Genomic DNA, 18,269 nt, shown 5'->3' with positions numbered 1-18,269 from the left:
AAGAGAGTCAGGACAAGGGCTGGAAGGAAATTGAGGTCCTAACTGACAAAAGGACACCTCCCAGTGGGCAGCTGCCACGTTCCTTATGTTCCTAGCACTTAGAGCTAAGGATAGGAAAGGACAGCCAAAACACTACCCAGATTGGTACCTCTGGCTTACAAGAGAGCAGAGAGCTTGGGGATGGAGATGAGGCTGGAGGACAATTGATTCCGGGTCACATCCCCTGGGCATCCTCAGACTCCTTCACACTCCTGGAACAAATGGCAATTTTACAGATGCTATTCACACTGACATTTCTCTACACAGAAGAAATCGTCTCTTAAGTTGTCACTATCCTAAGATAGATTCATTTTCCATTAAGAAAGACAGAAAGTCGATCTGTCCTTCCAGCTAAAAGGCAGAGAGGCAAGGGTGAAATAACAGATGCCAAATAGTCTCTCCTGTTCTTCAGGTGATTACACTGGGCTTTGGCAGGAGGGCTGATGGTTTGATAAAAAGCACCTCTCTCTTTCAAATGAGGCATATGAATTCCAGGAAGGAGCATTAATGATGCATGGAAGTCTGCCATTCTGAGCAGACACGGTGGGGAAATATTTCCAACCAAATTTAGTCTCATGAGGCCTTTACCCAGCTCCAGGGACACTCCTTTATCTTCACTTTGTCTTTAACTCTCTCAGCTCCCCCAAAAACAGGGAGCCCTAACCAAGAGGTCCAGACTGGGACATCTGTTCTGTATAAAGAAACGAGGAGATCCTGTTGTGACACTGCTTGTTGTTGCAGAGATTTAAATAGACCTCATCCCTTTCTCCAGATCCAAACAATTGCAGACATTAAATATCCCATAGAGTACCGCCAATAAAGCAGTTTAAGTCCAGGCCCCCAACAGGCAGCAATTATATTCCTATTGTCCAGCTTGATTCTGTCCCACTCCTTTCTCCAACACAGTTAAACTTTCCAAACAACATGTCTGCCAAAGGCTACTAGAACCTTATGGTTGATACAGGCATGAGGGGTCAGGTCACGTCTGCCTCTTCTCTCAGATGACGTATAATATCTTATGCACTACACGCCAACGCATTGCCTACCCACTCTCTCTCATCCTCCCCCTTGCTTTCAACAAGTGCTTTAAAATTGTAGCTGACAAGCTCCTGCTCACGCAGTCTCCAGGTGGGTTACCTTTTGCGTCAGATCATCCGATGATTAAGCTATAACATAAGCCTTTCAGCTCAAAAAACAAAAAAGTTTTAAATGACATTTAAACTAAGCGTCATGGCTGAAGCTCGGGCATCAGAGGTCAGATCCCAGGGAGAGGACTGGGGTTGAACACAGCCTGAAGGGCGCTACTGCACCACAGCTAACCGGGAGGGAATCCGGGAAAAAAGTCGGGACCTTCCTAAGAGTCAAGAGACCATTGCTTCGGGGTGCGTGAGGCGAGGGGATTCAGAACACTGCCTAAACAAGCTCCAGAGGCGGGCGCAAGCCACGGCAATCAGTGAGGACACCGCAGACGAGCATGAACGCTAAGGCTGCTGCTGCGCCACCAAGAAGCCTGTGTGCGAGCACAGCTCACTCTCCACACCTCCCCTCCCAGGAGCCTGTGCAGCCCGCCAGTGCCAGGGTCCCGGGATCCAGGGACAACTTCCCCGGGAGAACACGCGGCGCGCCTCAGGCTGGTGCAACGTCACGCCGGCCTCTGCTGCCACAGACTCAACCCACATCCGTGCCCCTCCCTTCCCCAGCCTGAGTGAGCCAGAGCCCCCGAATCAGCTGCTCCTTTAACCCCGTCCTGTCTGAGCGGGAAGAGACGCCCTCAGGCGACCTACACGCAGAGGCGGGGCCAAATCCAAAGCTGAATCCCGGCAGCTGGGAAGCTGTGCGAACAAAGAAGAGAAAGGGAAATCTCTCCCAGCAGCCTCAGGAGCAGCGGATTAAAGCTCCACAATCAACTTGAAGTGCCCTGCACCTGTGGAATACCTGAACCGACAACAAATCATCCCAAATTGAGGAGGTGGACTTTGGGAGCAACCGTAGTCTTGGGGTTTGCTGTATGCAACTGAATAGTTTGATTTATACGTTTATCATAGTTTAGTTTTTAGCACTTGTTATCATTGGTGGATTTGTTTATTGGTTTGGTTGTTCTCTTCTTTCTTTTCAAATTACATTTAAATTTTTTTTATTTTAATATTTTTTAATTATTTTAATAACTTTATTTTATTTTATTTTATTTTTCTTTCTTTTTTTTTTTCTACCATTTCTTCTGAGCCGTGTGGCTGACAGGGTCTTGGTGCTCCAGCTGGGAATCAGGCCTGAGCCTCTCAGGTGGGAGAGCCGAGTTCAGGACATTGGTCCACCAGAGACCTCCCGGCTCCATGTAATATCAAATGGCAAAAGCTCTCCCAGAGATCTCCATCTCAACACTAAGACCTAGCTCCTCTCAACGACCAGCAAGCTACAGTGCTGGACACCCTAGGCCAAACAACTAGCAAGACAGGAACGCAACCCCACCCATTAGCAGAGAGGCTGCCTAAAATCATAATAAGGCCACAGACACCCCAAACACACCACCAGATGTGGACCTGCCCACCAGAAAGACAAGATCCAGCCTCATCCACCAGAACACAGACACCAGTCCCCTCCACCAGGAAGCATACACAACCCACTGAACCAACCTTAGCCACTGGGGGCAGACACCAAAAACAACGGGAACTACGAACCTTCAGCCTGCAAAAAAAAGACCCGAAACACAGTAAGTTAAGCAAAATGAGAAGACAGAGAAACACACAGCAGACGAAGGAGCAAGGTAAAAACCCACCAGACCAAACAAATGAAGAGGAAATATGCAGTTTTCCTGAAAAAGAATTCGGAGTAATGATAGTAAAGATGATTCAAAATCTTGGAAATAAAATGGAGAAAATACAAAAAACGTTCAACAAGGACCTAGAAGAACTAAAGAGCAAACAAGCAATGATGAACAACACAATAAGTGAAATTAAAAATTCTCTAGATGGGACCAATAGCAGAATAACTGAGGCAGAAGAACAGATAAGTGACCTGGAAGATAAAATAGTGGAAATAACTACTGCAGAGCACAATAAAGAATGAAAAGATCTGAGGACAGTCTCAGAGACCTCTGGGACAACATTAAATGCACGAACATTCGAATTATAGGGGTCCCAGAGGAAGACGAGAAAAAGAAAGGGACTGAGAAAATATTTGAAGAGATTAGAGTTGAAAACTTCCCTAATATGGGAAAGGAAATAGTCAATCAAGTCCAGGAAGCACAGAGAGTCCCATACAGGAGAAATCCAAGGAGAAACACGCCAAGACACATATTAATCAAACTATCAAAAATTAAATACAAAGAAAAGATATTAAAAGCAGCAAGGGAAAAATAACACACAAGGGAATCCCCATAAGGTTAACAGCTGATCTTTCAGCAGAAACTTTGCAAGCCAGAAGGGAGTGGCAGGACATATTTAAAGTGATGAAAGGGAAAAACGTACAACCAATATTACCCGGCAAGGATCTCGTTCAGATACGACAGAGAAATTAAAACCTTTATAGACAAGCAAAGCTAAGAGAATTCAGCACCACCAAACCAGCTTTACAACAAATGCTATAGGCGGGGGAAAAAATGGTTCTGAAGAACCTAGGGGCAGGACAGGAATAAAGACACAGACGTAGAGAATGGACTTGAGGCCACGGGGAGGGGGAAGGGTGAGCTGGGACGAAATGATAGAGTAGCATCGACATATATACACTACCAAATATAAAGCCGATAGCTAGTGGGAAGCAGCCGCATAGCACAGCGAGATCAGCTCCGTGCTTTGTGACCACCTAGAGGGGTGGGAGGGAGGGAGACACAAGGGGGAGGGGATATGGGAACATATGTATACGTATAGCTGATTCACTGTTATACAGCAGAAACTAACACACCACTGTAGAGCAATTAAGACATTTTAAAAAATAAAGACATTTTAAAAAATAAAATAAGCATCATTTCTGTCTTCAACCTCTCAGACTCTTACGTGCATCGTCCCTATACACATGAGTTTGTTGGGTTTTAAGTTTTATGAAATTTACGACTTTGGCAACCCACCTATGAAAAGGATTATATATCCCCTCAAGCTAAATCCCCTCCAATAGTACAGTTACTCCGGGTTTGCCACTGGTGAGTGGAAAAATCAAACCTAATTCTGTGTGTTTACTGAGCCCACACAGCCACTCTTAAGCCGCTTGATGAAAATCCTTTAAGTAGTCAAGATGGAAGCAAAATCGCTAGCAAACTCTTACCCTGAGCTCTTTCCATTTGCTGGGTTTTGTCCATCACCCAGAGCACCGTCACACCACCTACTTCCCCACCAAGGTTTCTGAAAATGGCCTGCCGACTGCTGTTACTGGCACAGGCAGAGGCTTGAGGACAGAAGGCCGCTGGACTGACTCAGGATGCCACAAATGAGATACTTCACTACCGCGTCCGAATTTCAGCTGCTCCCTAGCCCTACGGAGAATTCTTAGCACTCTCTCCCAGCCACAGCTGGTTTTCATAAGGAGCCGAGACCAGGAAAGGAATGCCGTTTGGGGAGTTGCCTTTTTCACTGTTGCATCAGTGTTGGCCCCTGAAATCTTTAACTTGACCTGACGATGACCTTTCCGCTCATCTGCATGCTACGGCGGTCCCAGGAGAGCTAAATGGGTCTTTTCTGACACTAGTTAGTTACCTGCTACTCCCCATTTCCTCTAATAAGTGTGTTGATTGCGTCACAGACATTATGCCAAGCAGGCCTTGAGCTCTGAGATAAGAGACCATGACAAGAGCCTTTTCATATGGAGGAAGGGATAGTGGTGGCAGAGGGCAAGGGTTTCTCCAAGGCTGGCTGTGAGCTGATATGACAGTTCTGCTGCGTTGGCCTCACCAAGCATACAAGAGATGGGAGGGGCTGCTCCCCTCCCCTCTACCAGTTCAGCCTTCTTCTACCTGCTCTTTGCTATCCCTTTGTCTATTTCTGTCTGTATAGGTCTTTTTTTCAGGTTCAGCATGGTAATTCTCATTCTGTGAGCCAGGTCCACATCAATGAGGCTTAATTGAGCACAGATTTAACACTGTTCTTCATTGAAGAAGCACCCTCCAGAAAAACAAACTGCTATCTCTGTAAAAGCTCCTTAGAAAGAAACAATTCAGTAAAGGTAGAAAAGCCTGGCTGAAGAGCAAGTGCCTGAGGGGAGCAGCTTCTTCCTGTTGTCTTGTGTGACTTCAAAAGTACTTCAAACTAAAAATGGCTTTCTTTTTGGCTGCGTTGGGTCTTCTCTTCGTTGCTGCGCACGCGGGCTTCTCATTGCGGTGCCTTCTCTTCTTGCAGAGCACGGGCTCTAGGCACGCGGGCTTCAGTAGTTATACATCAGTAAAAAAAAAAAAATACAGATGCTCAGGCAGGCAAAAAATAAATAAAATTTTAAAAAATAAAAATAAAAATGGCTTTTTTTAGGAATCTGTTCTTTTGCTGCACATTCCTGGGAACCAGACAAGAAGCCCCACTCTGTCTTTCTAGCCACAGCTTGTTAGCATTTAGCTGTGCTTATCACCTGGTGTTTCAGTTACTGAGTTAGGTTTTTTTCTCTTAAAGGTTGTCAAGATTCTCAAAATCCTTTCTTGGCCTGCTTGAAAAAGAACCTAATTCCCCTAAACTCAATCCAAAGTGATTTTCTCACACACGTGTCCCTTAGTTCTTCCTTCCATAACAAAGAAGTGGCAATTTCTTTTAGAACTATCTAGTATTTTGACTTTAAAGATAAAAAGCTAGTTAAATGAAGTAATTAAATCAAATGAGATCACATGGGAAATGCTGCTAGCAGGGCATTTGCACGTTCTAAGCAGGAGGTAGAAATACGTTGGCAGGGATAGAAGGTGGCTTTATCTGTGAATTCTCTTGGCATGACAAGGTTCTTTCTAGCTGATTCAGACTCTCTGTGCCAAAAACAACCCCACTAGCTTTTGGGCCAATTCCATTCTCCTCAGTTGCTTTTGTTTCTACGACCTGATCTGGCCCCAGGCAGAAGAGTAAAATAGATAAAATCTGTGTTTGTCTCCCCTCCGGTTAGAAATGTGGAACTGGTGATTCAGGAGTTAGCGCAATGAGGGAAGAGTCGAAGCCATAGGTAATAATACTGAGGGGAGAAAGGAAGAACCGAACCTTAAAGAGACTTGCTTATTCCACAAACCTTCATAAATTACCTACCAAACCAGGGCCCGTGAATAGACTCTGGAGGCACAAACGTACATCTTGACTGAGAGAGCAGAACTAGGGAGCAAAGACAGAAGATGAACATTCAGAAAGGTAGGAGAAGAACCCATAGTCTTCGGCATCAGAGAGCTAAGGAAGGAGGGTATATATAGTGCTAAGAGCCAGTGGTATCATATGAGTGGTCTGCGGAAAGGCCTTTGAATTTGGTAACCAAGTATATAGTTCAAGAAGCAATTTCACTAAATTGGAGGGGAATGGAAGTTAGAGCACAGGTGTATAAGGGAAGCATTGTGTTAAAATCAAGAGATAGTAAAGACGAATTTTTCAAGAAGATTGGCGGTGATAGGGAGTGATGCTGTATGGTTAAGAGGGTAGTAGGATCAAAAAAAAGGAGGAAGAAGTGGTTTTTTGTTTCATTTTTCTTTGTCAGTAAACGGAATTACCTGAGTATGAGGTAATTATTAAGTGAATAAGATCTGTCAGTGGTTTCAAATTACAGCAAGAATTAGAATCACCTGGAGGGACACCTTGCCCCCCCCCCACCCCCCACCAGTTTCTTATTTAATAAACATGGGGTGGGGCCTGAGAATTGGCATTTCTAACAAGTTCCCAGGTGACTCTTGCTGCTAAGTCTGGGGAATCACACACTGAGAACCACTGGAATAGACTGAGAAGGAAAAAATAGTAAAAGAGACTAAACAACGGAATTTTAAGGAGACAGAAGAGTATGAGATGCAAGGAGTATGAAGATTAAATCTTAAGAAGAAAGAGTTCTTTTTCTAAGCGATGGGATAAAGATACAGCAATATATTGAGGAAGAGAAGAAAGGCACTGAGGTGATAGAGCTCCTATCAGATGGCTTCCATCTTCTCAGTAAAGGAAGAGGTAAGGATTAGGGGTCGGGAAACGTTTGGAATAAGCATCATTCACAGACTTAAAGGAGAATCAACCTCACGGTGATAGAGGATGGATTTAATTTTAGAAATGGTGAGCTTGAGATGGTAGTCAGCCTTCAAGGTAGATTTGGTCAGCAGGCTGTTGGCTTCAATAAATGCATACATTCTGCAGCAGATTTTTGTCTGTTTTGTCTAGCTCACTGCTTCACCCCTAGCACCAAGAATAGGGCCTGGCACAGAATAGGCACTCAGATATACACTGGAATGAACCCGAGAGGCGCTGGCTGAGGTTGATTATTGTACATAAAGTAATATATAGTAGAAACCTGCAAGTATCTCTGGAGTTAGAATATTATGGTGGTTAAGAGAGTGAGTTCTGGAATCTGAAGACCAGGGTTCTAATCCCAGCCTCTCAGTGCCTCGCTTCTTCCTTCTCTAACATGGACCAACCTCAGGTTGCCGTGAGAATTAAATATATATAAGGGGCTTAGCACAACACCTCACACAGAGTAAGCACTGAATCAATGTTAGCTGGCTGTTTATTACTGCCTTTCCCCTTCAATTAATTAAGGAGTGTTTCTTAACCAGTTTGAGTCACCATGTGTAAATCAAAGTACTAAAACATTAAAAAAAAAAATACCCTGTCTCAGATTTCATCATTCTTCCCCTACCGGTAGGGATATTGAGGCATAACTATTTAACAAAGAAAAAAATGATCATCAAAATTGATGTTTTCACTTTATACCTGATATACCATCCAAAGCCTTTCCTTAGAAGCATTTTTCTAAGTATGCATTTTAAGGCCTGGCTCCAGACTAAAACCTACTACTGACATAAGGGAACTATCGTGGAAGACAAAAGAAATAAGTGTAGACGTTCCTAGTGCCTATTTTCATGGGACTAATATAAAAACATTGTCTGCCTTTGCCTGAACTAATTATGCAGTGCACTACTGACACATTTATTTTATTGATCCAATACATGTGAGTGCTACACTGATATTTATCACTAGAAATGATGGCTTACTATATAAATTAATATGTATTGTAATAACTGCTTTGCCCTTGTTATTACCCATGCAGAATTCTTTCATGTTTGCATATTTCGTATTCAATAGTCAAGAGCTTATTTTTTAGGCATCTACAGTTTCTTTAGTTTAGGATCTTTTGCAGTGATAAGGAGGAAATTGAACCCCTGCCTTCAAATAACTTATGTTTTTATAGACATACTCTCAAAGAAATAAGTCCAGAATAATGGCAAACACTCAAGTGTTAAACTGAGCACTGCAGTCCTGTGTTTCACCTCATAGTGGGGAGGGAGGCACATATCAAAAGTATAGACTATTTTGCTTTTCCCACAAGAATTTCTGGTCAGGTAAGGGAGATATGACATAAGAGCATGAAAATTAAAATAAGAATGTAAGAATTAAACAGTGGTATGTCACAGGAGAGTAGAAGTTGAGTTGCAAGGTAGCAAAACAATTTTAGGGAAAAAAATTGAATCAGTTGCCCTAAGCCAACATGCCTCAGAGGACGAAGTGTCTTTTCCTTAACTTATCATCAAGTTAGAGTATTTTAGGACCCACTGAATGCTACTACTTTTCTAACCAAAGCATTGACAAATCAGTTGGTTATAGTGACTTAAGACTTAATATTTCTACCAAAGAGGTATATAAAGTGGCAAATGACTAATGGAAATACTGTCTCTAAAAATCAAAAAATGTTTTTTTTTCCCAGAGGGCTGATATAGCTGTTGCTCCACTGACTATAACGCTGGTCCGTGAAGAAGTCATAGATTTCTCAAAGCCGTTTATGAGCCTGGGCATCTCCATCATGATAAAGAAGCCGCAGAAATCAAAACCAGGAGTATTCTCATTTCTGGATCCTTTGGCGTATGAAATCTGGATGTGCATTGTCTTCGCTTACATTGGAGTCAGTGTAGTTCTTTTCCTAGTCAGCAGATTCAGCCCTTACGAATGGCACTTGGAAGACAACAATGAAGAACCTCGTGACCCACAAAGCCCTCCTGATCCTCCAAATGAATTTGGAATATTTAACAGTCTTTGGTTTTCCTTGGGTGCCTTTATGCAGCAAGGATGTGATATTTCTCCAAGGTTTGTTTCCATGTCATACCCAATGCCTCCTTGCATGTTATGGCCATTCATGCACATCTGATATTCACCCATCTCAAGTCCAGATTTCTTTCATTTAACATTCCATCCAGTGACAAATTATCATCAAGCCATTTTTGTTTGCTTGCGTCCATGAAGTGAGTGTGTTATTGGTGTTGCTTTGAATGTCTTTCATGCATTTCTATGGTGTCATCAATTTATACACATTGTAGCAAACATTTGAACTCTGGATAAAGACAACATTGCCAGCTAATATTGATATTATTCAGATAAAGCTAACACTAAATCTTGATCAGAACAAACAGGCATGGTTTCCTCATTAACTGAGCTAGAACATTTTCTCATTTGTCCAGAGACTGGATCTAGAAAATATTTAAAAGACAGAACTCTTCTTTAAAACCCTCCTACCTTCCCCTTTCCCCTCCATTTTTCATTTTGCTCTCTGACTGCCTAGAAGTATTTCACTGTAGTATCTTGCCCAAGTTTTATCACTAAAACAATTAAACTTCTAGAAGAAAATATGGGAGGAAGTCTGTGTGACCTTGGATTGGACAAAGAGTTTCCAGAATGCAAAAAGCACAATCCACTGTAAAAATTGATAAACTGGACTTCACCAAAATTCAAAACTACATTTCAAAAGACATCATTAAGAAAATGAAAAGATAAGCCACAGTGGGAGAAAATATTAGGAAATCATACATGTGATATAGGACTTGTATCCAGAATATATAAAGATCTCTTGCAACTTAATAAAAAGAAGATAAACAACCCATTCTAAAAATGGATGAAAGATTTGAATAGATGTTTCCCCAAAGAAGGTATACAAATGGTTAATAATCACATGAAAAGATGCTCAACATCATTAGTCATTAGGGAAATGCAAATTAAAATCACAGTGAGACAGCTCTACACATCCTCTAGAATGGCTATAATCAAAAAGACAGATAATACCAAGTGGTGACAAGGATGTGGAATGACTATAGCTCTCATCCATTAGTAGCATGAATGCAAAATGCTATACCCAAATTGGAAACTGGTTTGGCAGTCTCTTATAATAAGACATTCACTTACAATATGACACAGCAATTCCCCTCTTATTTACCTAAGAGAAAAGAAAACATATATCCACACAAAGACTTATACACAAATGTTCATAGGAGCTTTATTTATTATAGCCAAAAGTGGAAACAACCCAAATGTCCATCAACAGATGAATGGATAAACAAAATGTGGCATATCCGTACCACATTTGGAATGGGAAACTATTGAGCAACTAAAAAAAAAGGACAACTGATACATGCTACTAAATTAACTTTGAAAACATGATGCTAAATGAAAGAAGCCAGATGCAAAAGGCCACTTACCATATGATTCCATTACTTGAATTCCATTTATTGACTATCCCATATTGTATTATTCCATTTGTCCAGAATAGGCAAATCAATAGAGACAGAAAGCACGTTGTTGGCCTCCAGGGCCTTGGAGGGAGCAGAGAAGGTCTGATCAGGATCGGGATTAGGGTGAGGCAAGTGAAGCTGAGTAGAGCAAGTACAGGGGTCAGATCCAGTCTTTATTTTAAAATTTGCTATTTTGTTAATCATGGATTTTTTTGAATTAATTTTGATTTTTTAAAAAAATTATACTAAAATTCTCTTTAGTTTGATTAATGAGATTTTGGCACCCCCTTAAATTTTGTGTGTGGGGCAAATGCCTCACTTGCCTCACCCTAGTCCCATTCCTATCAGGATTAACCACAAAAGGGCACAAGGCAACTTTTCAGAGTGTTGGAAATTTTCCAAAACTGGGTTGTGGCAATGGTTGCACGACTCTAAATTTACTAAAATTGTTAATTGTACACCTGTTTTGGTGAATTGTATGGTATGCACATTTCACCTCAGTGAAGCTACTGAAGATATTGAATGTGAATATCCTAGACCTTACCCACTTAAAGTGTCGACTCACCTAAACAAAAATGGTGGCAAATTCATAATTATAAAATACTGTAAGCAAATGTAACATCTTTATAATCAGAAAAAAATGAAATAAAAAGTTGTAGCTTTGGTAAAATTGAACATTAATCCAAATACTGACCAGAGTCAATTATACAAACATATAGGGATTTTCACTTAGACTAGAAGGACTCAGAAGGTCACCTACCATGTTTTTATAGCATACTTCATTTGAGGTTATCCACTTGGAGCACAAAACATTTAAAATGAAGTTTTGCAGTATAAATCGCTGGTAACCATCTTCAGCAGCTTTTTAGTATAACACGTGTGGGGTAAGCCTCATTTATCTGTCATTCTTTTTTGCCACCCTCAATCTGCGTGGTCAGATTCTCCAAATTATTTCACTGCCTATTCCTTTTGTGCTTGGAATGTGTGTCGTTTTGTGATATCATCTGGGAGTTAACTGTGTTAGTTTCTTTCTTTTCTGATTTTTTTTTAAATGTTCACTTCAAGAGATGAGGGTTACTCAATGATCCTGTAATTGAATGATTTTAACATGGCTGGTAATCTGTGTTGAGACAATACTAAAAACTTATTAAGGCTGGAGATTTTATTGGTTTCTGTAAGTGAATTTTCAAAACTAAATTTGTGATATCCCCACTGGAGTGCTACATACTACTGTGCATACTCAAACAGGACTCTTAAAAGGCCATTTGTTTTTAGAAGTATTTATGCATATTACCTCATTAAGTAATAACTTTAAAATGATGGCCTGAAAATAACAAGCTGGAAAGATTCTTTATTTTCATTTTTTGTAGCAGAATTTAAGCTGTGGCTCTTCTGTGGCGCTGAAATACAGCAAGTGCATTTTTCAAGGTACAGATTTTATTATTCTGCACTAGACACTGTCCTAGAGAGTGATGGCTTTCAAATGTTTTGAGCACGACCCTCGGTCAGAGATAAATTTTCCATCACAACTCAGTACACATATATGTACGTAACAAAAGTTTCACCAGAAATTACCCTTGCGGTGCGCCATGCACTCTGATATTCTCTATTCTGTTTCTTTTCTTTTTTTTTTTTTTCTAAATGCTGGTCACAACTCAACCCAGCAATGGGGCACACAGCCCCATTTCTGTTCAATGGCCATCCTTGGAATGCAAACTCTCCAGAAAGCCCAGAATGTGAGCATGCATTGTACACTCTGCCTTTTCTCAAACTTGGAGCAATTCAAGGCGTTATAAGAGACCACGTTTTAAAGTAGAGTTATCAAATATCATAGCAGGAGGAGATGTCAGAGAGAAGTTAATCCAGCTGCAGCCGTTTACTGAGGGCCCAGGAACAACCATTTTCTCTGAGTTCCCACTGTGTCTGGGCACTTTACCTCTATTATCATATAAATTCTAATCCTCAAAACACTACCACAAGGTGGGCATCGTACTTATTTTTTAGGTGAAGGTGATGCTCAGGTGAAGTAATTTGCCCAGTCACACAGCTAATGACAAAGCCAGTATTCATACCCAACTCCAGTTCCAAAACCTGTGCTCTTTCCACTTCATACTGCTTTTCTCATATCACAGAGAAAGGAATAGTACCCAGAGAGATAATGTCATGGAACCTGAGGGCATGGAAGCTTAAGAGCCAGCAGTACAATTACTTCCACTACCACGCACAGCCTCCCACTACTGACCTAAAGGTGCACTGTTTGTTCCATTCTTTTCCAACAGATGTTTTCCAGTCTCCCCACCTCCGATGAAACAGTACCTTTGCCCTGCTGTTTAAGAAAATAGGCATGGGCTTCCCTGGTGGCACAGTGGTTGAGAGTCCGCCTGCCGATGCAGGGGACACGGGTTCGTGCCCCGGTCCGGGAAGATCCCACATGCGGGAAGATCCCACGTGCCGCGGAGCGGCTGGGCCCGTGACCGTGGCCGCTGAGCCTGCGCGTCCGGAGCCTGTGCTCCGCAGCGGGAGAGGCCACAGCAGCGAGACGCCCGCGTACCGCAAAAAAAAAAAAAAAAAAAAGAAAATAGGTAGTGAGCATTTAAGAATGCTGCTGAACATGTGTTCACTCAAAGTTAAAGACTGGGAAATAAGCAACAAGACATCATGAGGAAAACCGGGCATGATTCCATTGCCATCAAATAAAGCTATGAACAGTAACCTAGAAGCCTCAAGAGTCTATGTCAATATTGGGTTTGATATTTTCAACTACCCCAATTGTTCAGGGTAACCAATTCAGGTGTAGACTGAGTAATCAATGTAATAAGACGGAGGTTATATTCATACACGAACTAATTTGTTGGGGGGGGGTCAGGAGAAGAAAGTATGAGGGGATTGCATTCAACCCTCTTCCCCTTGGCTGGGGGATGGGGAGATAGCCAGTGGGTGTAGCCAGATGGAGGGAACATGGTGATTAGGTATGCGGGTCCTGGAGTTCATCTCACTAGATTCACAATCCGCTTAGCTGTTGTGTAACGTGGGGCGAGGTACTAAATCTTGCTAAGGCTCAGTTCCTCATCTATCGAATGTAAAGCACAGTGCCTGACGTATAGTAAGTTCTCAATACACGTTACCTATTATCATTTTTAAACTGGCTGCTGTTAACCATCCTGGCTTCACAAATACTAATCGTTCATGTTGCACTTGCATTTTAGTTCCTAATCCTCCTTAGGAATACGGTTAAAATTTTAGTCAATGCCAAATAGCTGATTTCTGATGAGAAATAACCAACATTCCTTCTTGAACCCATAACGTGCTTTCCTTAAGGATTACACCACCTGCAAACATTTTGATTGTATTATTCCACGATGTCTTGCTGATACTGACAGGTGGTTGGAATTTTTTTTAATCTGAAATGTATTTCGTTTGTAAAACGTTGGCAGAACTGCTAAGCAGGCCAGAGCCCAAGTCCTTCCAGACAAATGCTCCCCCTGCTGACTTTCTCTAAAGCTGCAGGGACATCTGAGGGCTAGCCAAGTTGAAGATACAAGGTTCCAGGGAATTGCAGCAGAGAAAATGGAAAGAACACACAAACTTGAACCTGGTTACTGTGTACAGATTATTCCGTGGGCATTATTTCTCCTGTTAAGTTTTCCAGAGAGCAAACACTTTGGAGAAGCAGGCAGGGAAATCTGTCCAGGTTAGCTGACACATAGATCCTCCTTTTTTAAATGGAAAGTATGTGCAGAATAATAAAATATACGTAGGGTAAAAAAATGAATGGGACCAAAGACAATAGGAGAGTTTGGGGCTCCGTTTAAAGCAACAATAGCCTTTCCTTTACTGATGTATGACCAGTGTCTTCATCTTACTGCAACTGCGAATTCACTTCAAAGCAGTAGTGGTGTGGTAATAAGTTAATTGTAGTAGCAGGATTTTTATTACGACTGTTTCATGACTTTTCTGGCTGAAAGCCGTAGTTTTCAGTCTTTGGGAGATGGTTAGTTATTCCGATCAGAGAAGACTATAAGAACCAAAGATTGACTCTGCACATTTTTTAAAAGTCTGTCATAGTCACAGCATTGAATGCAGTGTAGAAATGATGCCTACTGTGGAAGAAAGAAGAGGGAGAAAAGGAATGATATAGGGTTTGTGCAAAGGAGAGGCAGTTTGCAGTTCCGGGTCTTCATCTTGTGAAGCTAGTAAAGTGCCGATTTCAAAATTTACTTACAGGATGAAGGTTACAGCACATAGCTTACTTTTATTATCATTTCATAGGCCATAAAATACATTTTATTATTAACTCGGAAACTCTAGTTTCTTATGATCACAGATAACATGAGCATTGTGTATTATTTTGCAATGTTATGTCTGTTTTTCTCTTGTTGCTAATTTACTTTCATTAACTTCATGCCTCCTCTTACATTTCTTCAAAAGGTATGATATGTTCCTTTAATGCATTTTTTTTTTTTTTTTTTTTTTGTGGTACGCGGGCCTCTCACTGTCGTGGCCTCTCCCATTGCGGAGCACAGGCTCCGGACGCACAGGCTCAGCGGCCATGGCTCACGGGCCCAGCCGCTCCGCGGCATGTGGGATCTTCCCAGACCGGGGCACGAACCCGTGTCCCCTGCATCGGCAGGCGGACTCTCAACCACTGCGCCACCAGGGAAGCCCTAATGCATTTTTTATAAATACTAAATGGCAGCATTTTACGGTCATTTCATTATGCTAACCTCAAAATCTGTCTTGTGCAACAAAACTACTTGAAATGAATGTTAAACATTTTGAAGCTGCATTAATGGAAGAAAAGATACTGGGAAATGACAGGTCTTTCTAACTCAACTATAAAGTCTTGTCTTGTTTTAATAGATCCTTTTAAAAATGTGATGGGGCTGACCCATCAGTCGCTTTTCATATAGCCTCCATGTGAAATGTGGATTTAAAAGGCTATAGTTTCACTAATGAGAAAAGGGAAATGTGAAAATTCTTATAGAGCTTCTTCCCTGTGAGTTCCACTGCACATTTTCTCAGTGAAAGGATTTAGGCATCCATGACATACAAGGGAAGAAAGTGGTAGAAATTCCACCAAGACTCTTGTCAAAGCTACCACTGTCTTTTTTTTTTTGATGAACAGAAAATTGTATTTATATTTTTTTAAAAAAATCCATTCCTTTAAAAAACATCTGATCCCCAGAACGTATTCACTTAATAACTAGAAGTTTGTACACTTTGACAAACATCCCCTATTTTGCTCACCTCCCATCCCCTGAAAACCTATATTCTCTTCTGTTTTTCTATAAGTCTGGCTTTTTTAGATTTTACAGAGGTCAAATTCTTACTTGAACTGGCACAAAAGCTACTAGTGTCTTGAAGGGAGAATGCTGAATGCAAGCTTGTGCATTCAACGCTGATTCCAAGGAAGCTCCTTTTTCCATCTATGCTGATGCTCGTGGATACTATTTTACTATTTCCATGTGGATAGTCACCAAAATTCTCCATGATCATAGATCTATCACAGTATTAACCACATAACTGCCCAAATCAACAGCCATGTAGACAAGGGGCCACAAAAAAAGACCATTTTGCTTTTAGGTTTATTTTCAGTCATGTCAACAGCCAATTTCAGCCGAGTCATACAGATCAACCACATGATTATCTGAGTCAGCCATTAAGGTGGCCAAAATAACCAGATTATGATGTGCAGCCTTGATTTTAGATCACACAGACACAGCCACAGTCCATTAGCTGCAATAGAATGGCACAAATGTAATTTCCATAAATTACTGTGTTGTTCTCCACATTTCAAGCAGATAATACATAAACTACCATTAGTATTCACAGCAGCAGAATACACCCTTTTCCATACCAAACCATGATTCTGGAAATTCTCCAAAATCCGTTTTCCCCTTGGTCTCAGTAAAACCCCATCATCCCAAATAAGGATGACATTCACAGTTCCATTCCAAATGAACAACAGATAATAAACAATAATTATCCAAACATGTTTGGTTTTCCTGCAGCTATATTTCTCAGTGTTTGTAGGAAAATTGCTCCTTCTATAATTTACCCACCATTTTGGGTTTTCTTATACAAAATATGAGTATTTTATACTACAGAAATGTGGGCATGTCTTTCCGATTGCATAAGTCTAGATGATTTATTTCCTATTTCTCCTCTCTGTGCCTCAATTTCTTTATCTGTAGAATGCTCCATTTTCTTATCCGTAAAGGGATGGAGGATTAAAGGAGTTGACACATATAAACAATTATAACAGAGTCTGGCGCATAGGAAGTGCTCCTTAAATGTTAGCTATTATTATCATTTTTATTACTACGAATGCTACTTTGAGCATTCGTCTTTTATACAGTAAAATTATTTCCAGAGTCAGATCAACCCAGAATAAATAAAATGTATATGTTAACAATGAAGAAAGACTATGAAAGTTTCAAATTCATAATTGAAATATGCTGTACACTTTTAGCATTCAGATGTGACACTCTTTCTGACTCCAGATGTTTTTACGTCTTCTGATTAAAAGGGAAATGTTCCCAGGTGAAATCCTTAGAGAGTGTAAATATCAGTTAGAAAATCTGTTGCAAAGCAGATTTGCACATCCGAAAAGCTAAGAGTGATTATGTTCAGAAATAAATAAATAAGGGTTATTTGAAGCATCCAGGGCCCAATAGGAATTACAGGCTTTAAAAAACCAAATAGTTTTGTTACAGGTAATCAATAAAGAATACTATTTATCAAAACACCTGCCAAAATTATTTGATCAGGGTGTAAAATCTAAAACAACTGAATTTCCCAGAGGCTAAGAAAAAGGTTATCTTGGGACACAGGAATTTAAATTTGCTTCAAAGTGGTAAAATGCGAGTATAGACAGAGAAGAGCTTGACTTGCCAGCATTCAGCCCAGAGCTGCCCTCTTCCCACAGAGCCTGGAGATGTGCCAGGCTCCTACGCCTATTCTTGACTCTATGACAGAGTGGGTTCTTTTCCTGTGAGCTTTTCTGGGCATGAGAGAACACAGCCTAACCAAGATGGAGCCCCACCACAGAGCAGAACTATCCTCGGGCTAATGTGGCAATGTTTTATAAAACCTAGTGACCAGATTTCATTTCTGCAAACAGAGCAGGCCTTCAGCAGCATTGTGAAGGAGATGAAGTTTCCTCACTACAAGCCCTTACCCCTTGAACATTCAGTGCCCTCACACTGCCCCCTAACTGCCCGCAGACCCCCTCCCTGAGTAGCATTCACGATGTAGGACCATGACTCCCAATCTTGGCTGCCCCGGAGTTTTATAAAAATGCTGCTGCCTAGGCCCAGCCCTCAGAGATTCTGATTTAATTGGCCTGAGGTGGAGCCTAGACATCTTTTTGGTCAGTGTGTTTTGTTTTGTCTTATCTTGTCTTGAGCTCCCCCGATGATATTGATGTGTAGGCAGAGTTGAGAATCACTGATGTAGAAGAAGAACAATATTTCTCAGTTTGGGCCGCAGACCACTGCAATCACCAGTGATGCTTGAGAAGTCCACATTTTTGAGCACTCATATTCTGAATCAGCATTTTAACAAACACCCCCAAGTAATGCCCATGCACAGTTACATTTAA

The 18,269-nt window shown here is 41.2% G+C and overlaps 1 protein-coding gene across 1 annotated transcript in view; it reads left to right on the top strand.

Annotated features, from left to right (window-relative positions):
- Positions 1–18,269, top strand: part of GRIA3 (glutamate ionotropic receptor AMPA type subunit 3) — a 300,197-nt gene that overhangs the window by 221,588 nt on the left and 60,340 nt on the right. The window contains 1 exon segment of the mRNA XM_059050062.2: positions 8,875–9,251. Within this exon segment, the coding sequence (XP_058906045.1) occupies positions 8,875–9,251 (377 nt within the window).

This window comes from Kogia breviceps, chromosome X, assembly GCF_026419965.1.
Source record: "Kogia breviceps isolate mKogBre1 chromosome X, mKogBre1 haplotype 1, whole genome shotgun sequence".
Classification (NCBI taxonomy): domain Eukaryota; kingdom Metazoa; phylum Chordata; class Mammalia; order Artiodactyla; family Physeteridae; genus Kogia; species Kogia breviceps.
Note: the sequence above shows the minus strand (reverse complement) of the source record. Positions and strands in the feature narration are given on the sequence as shown.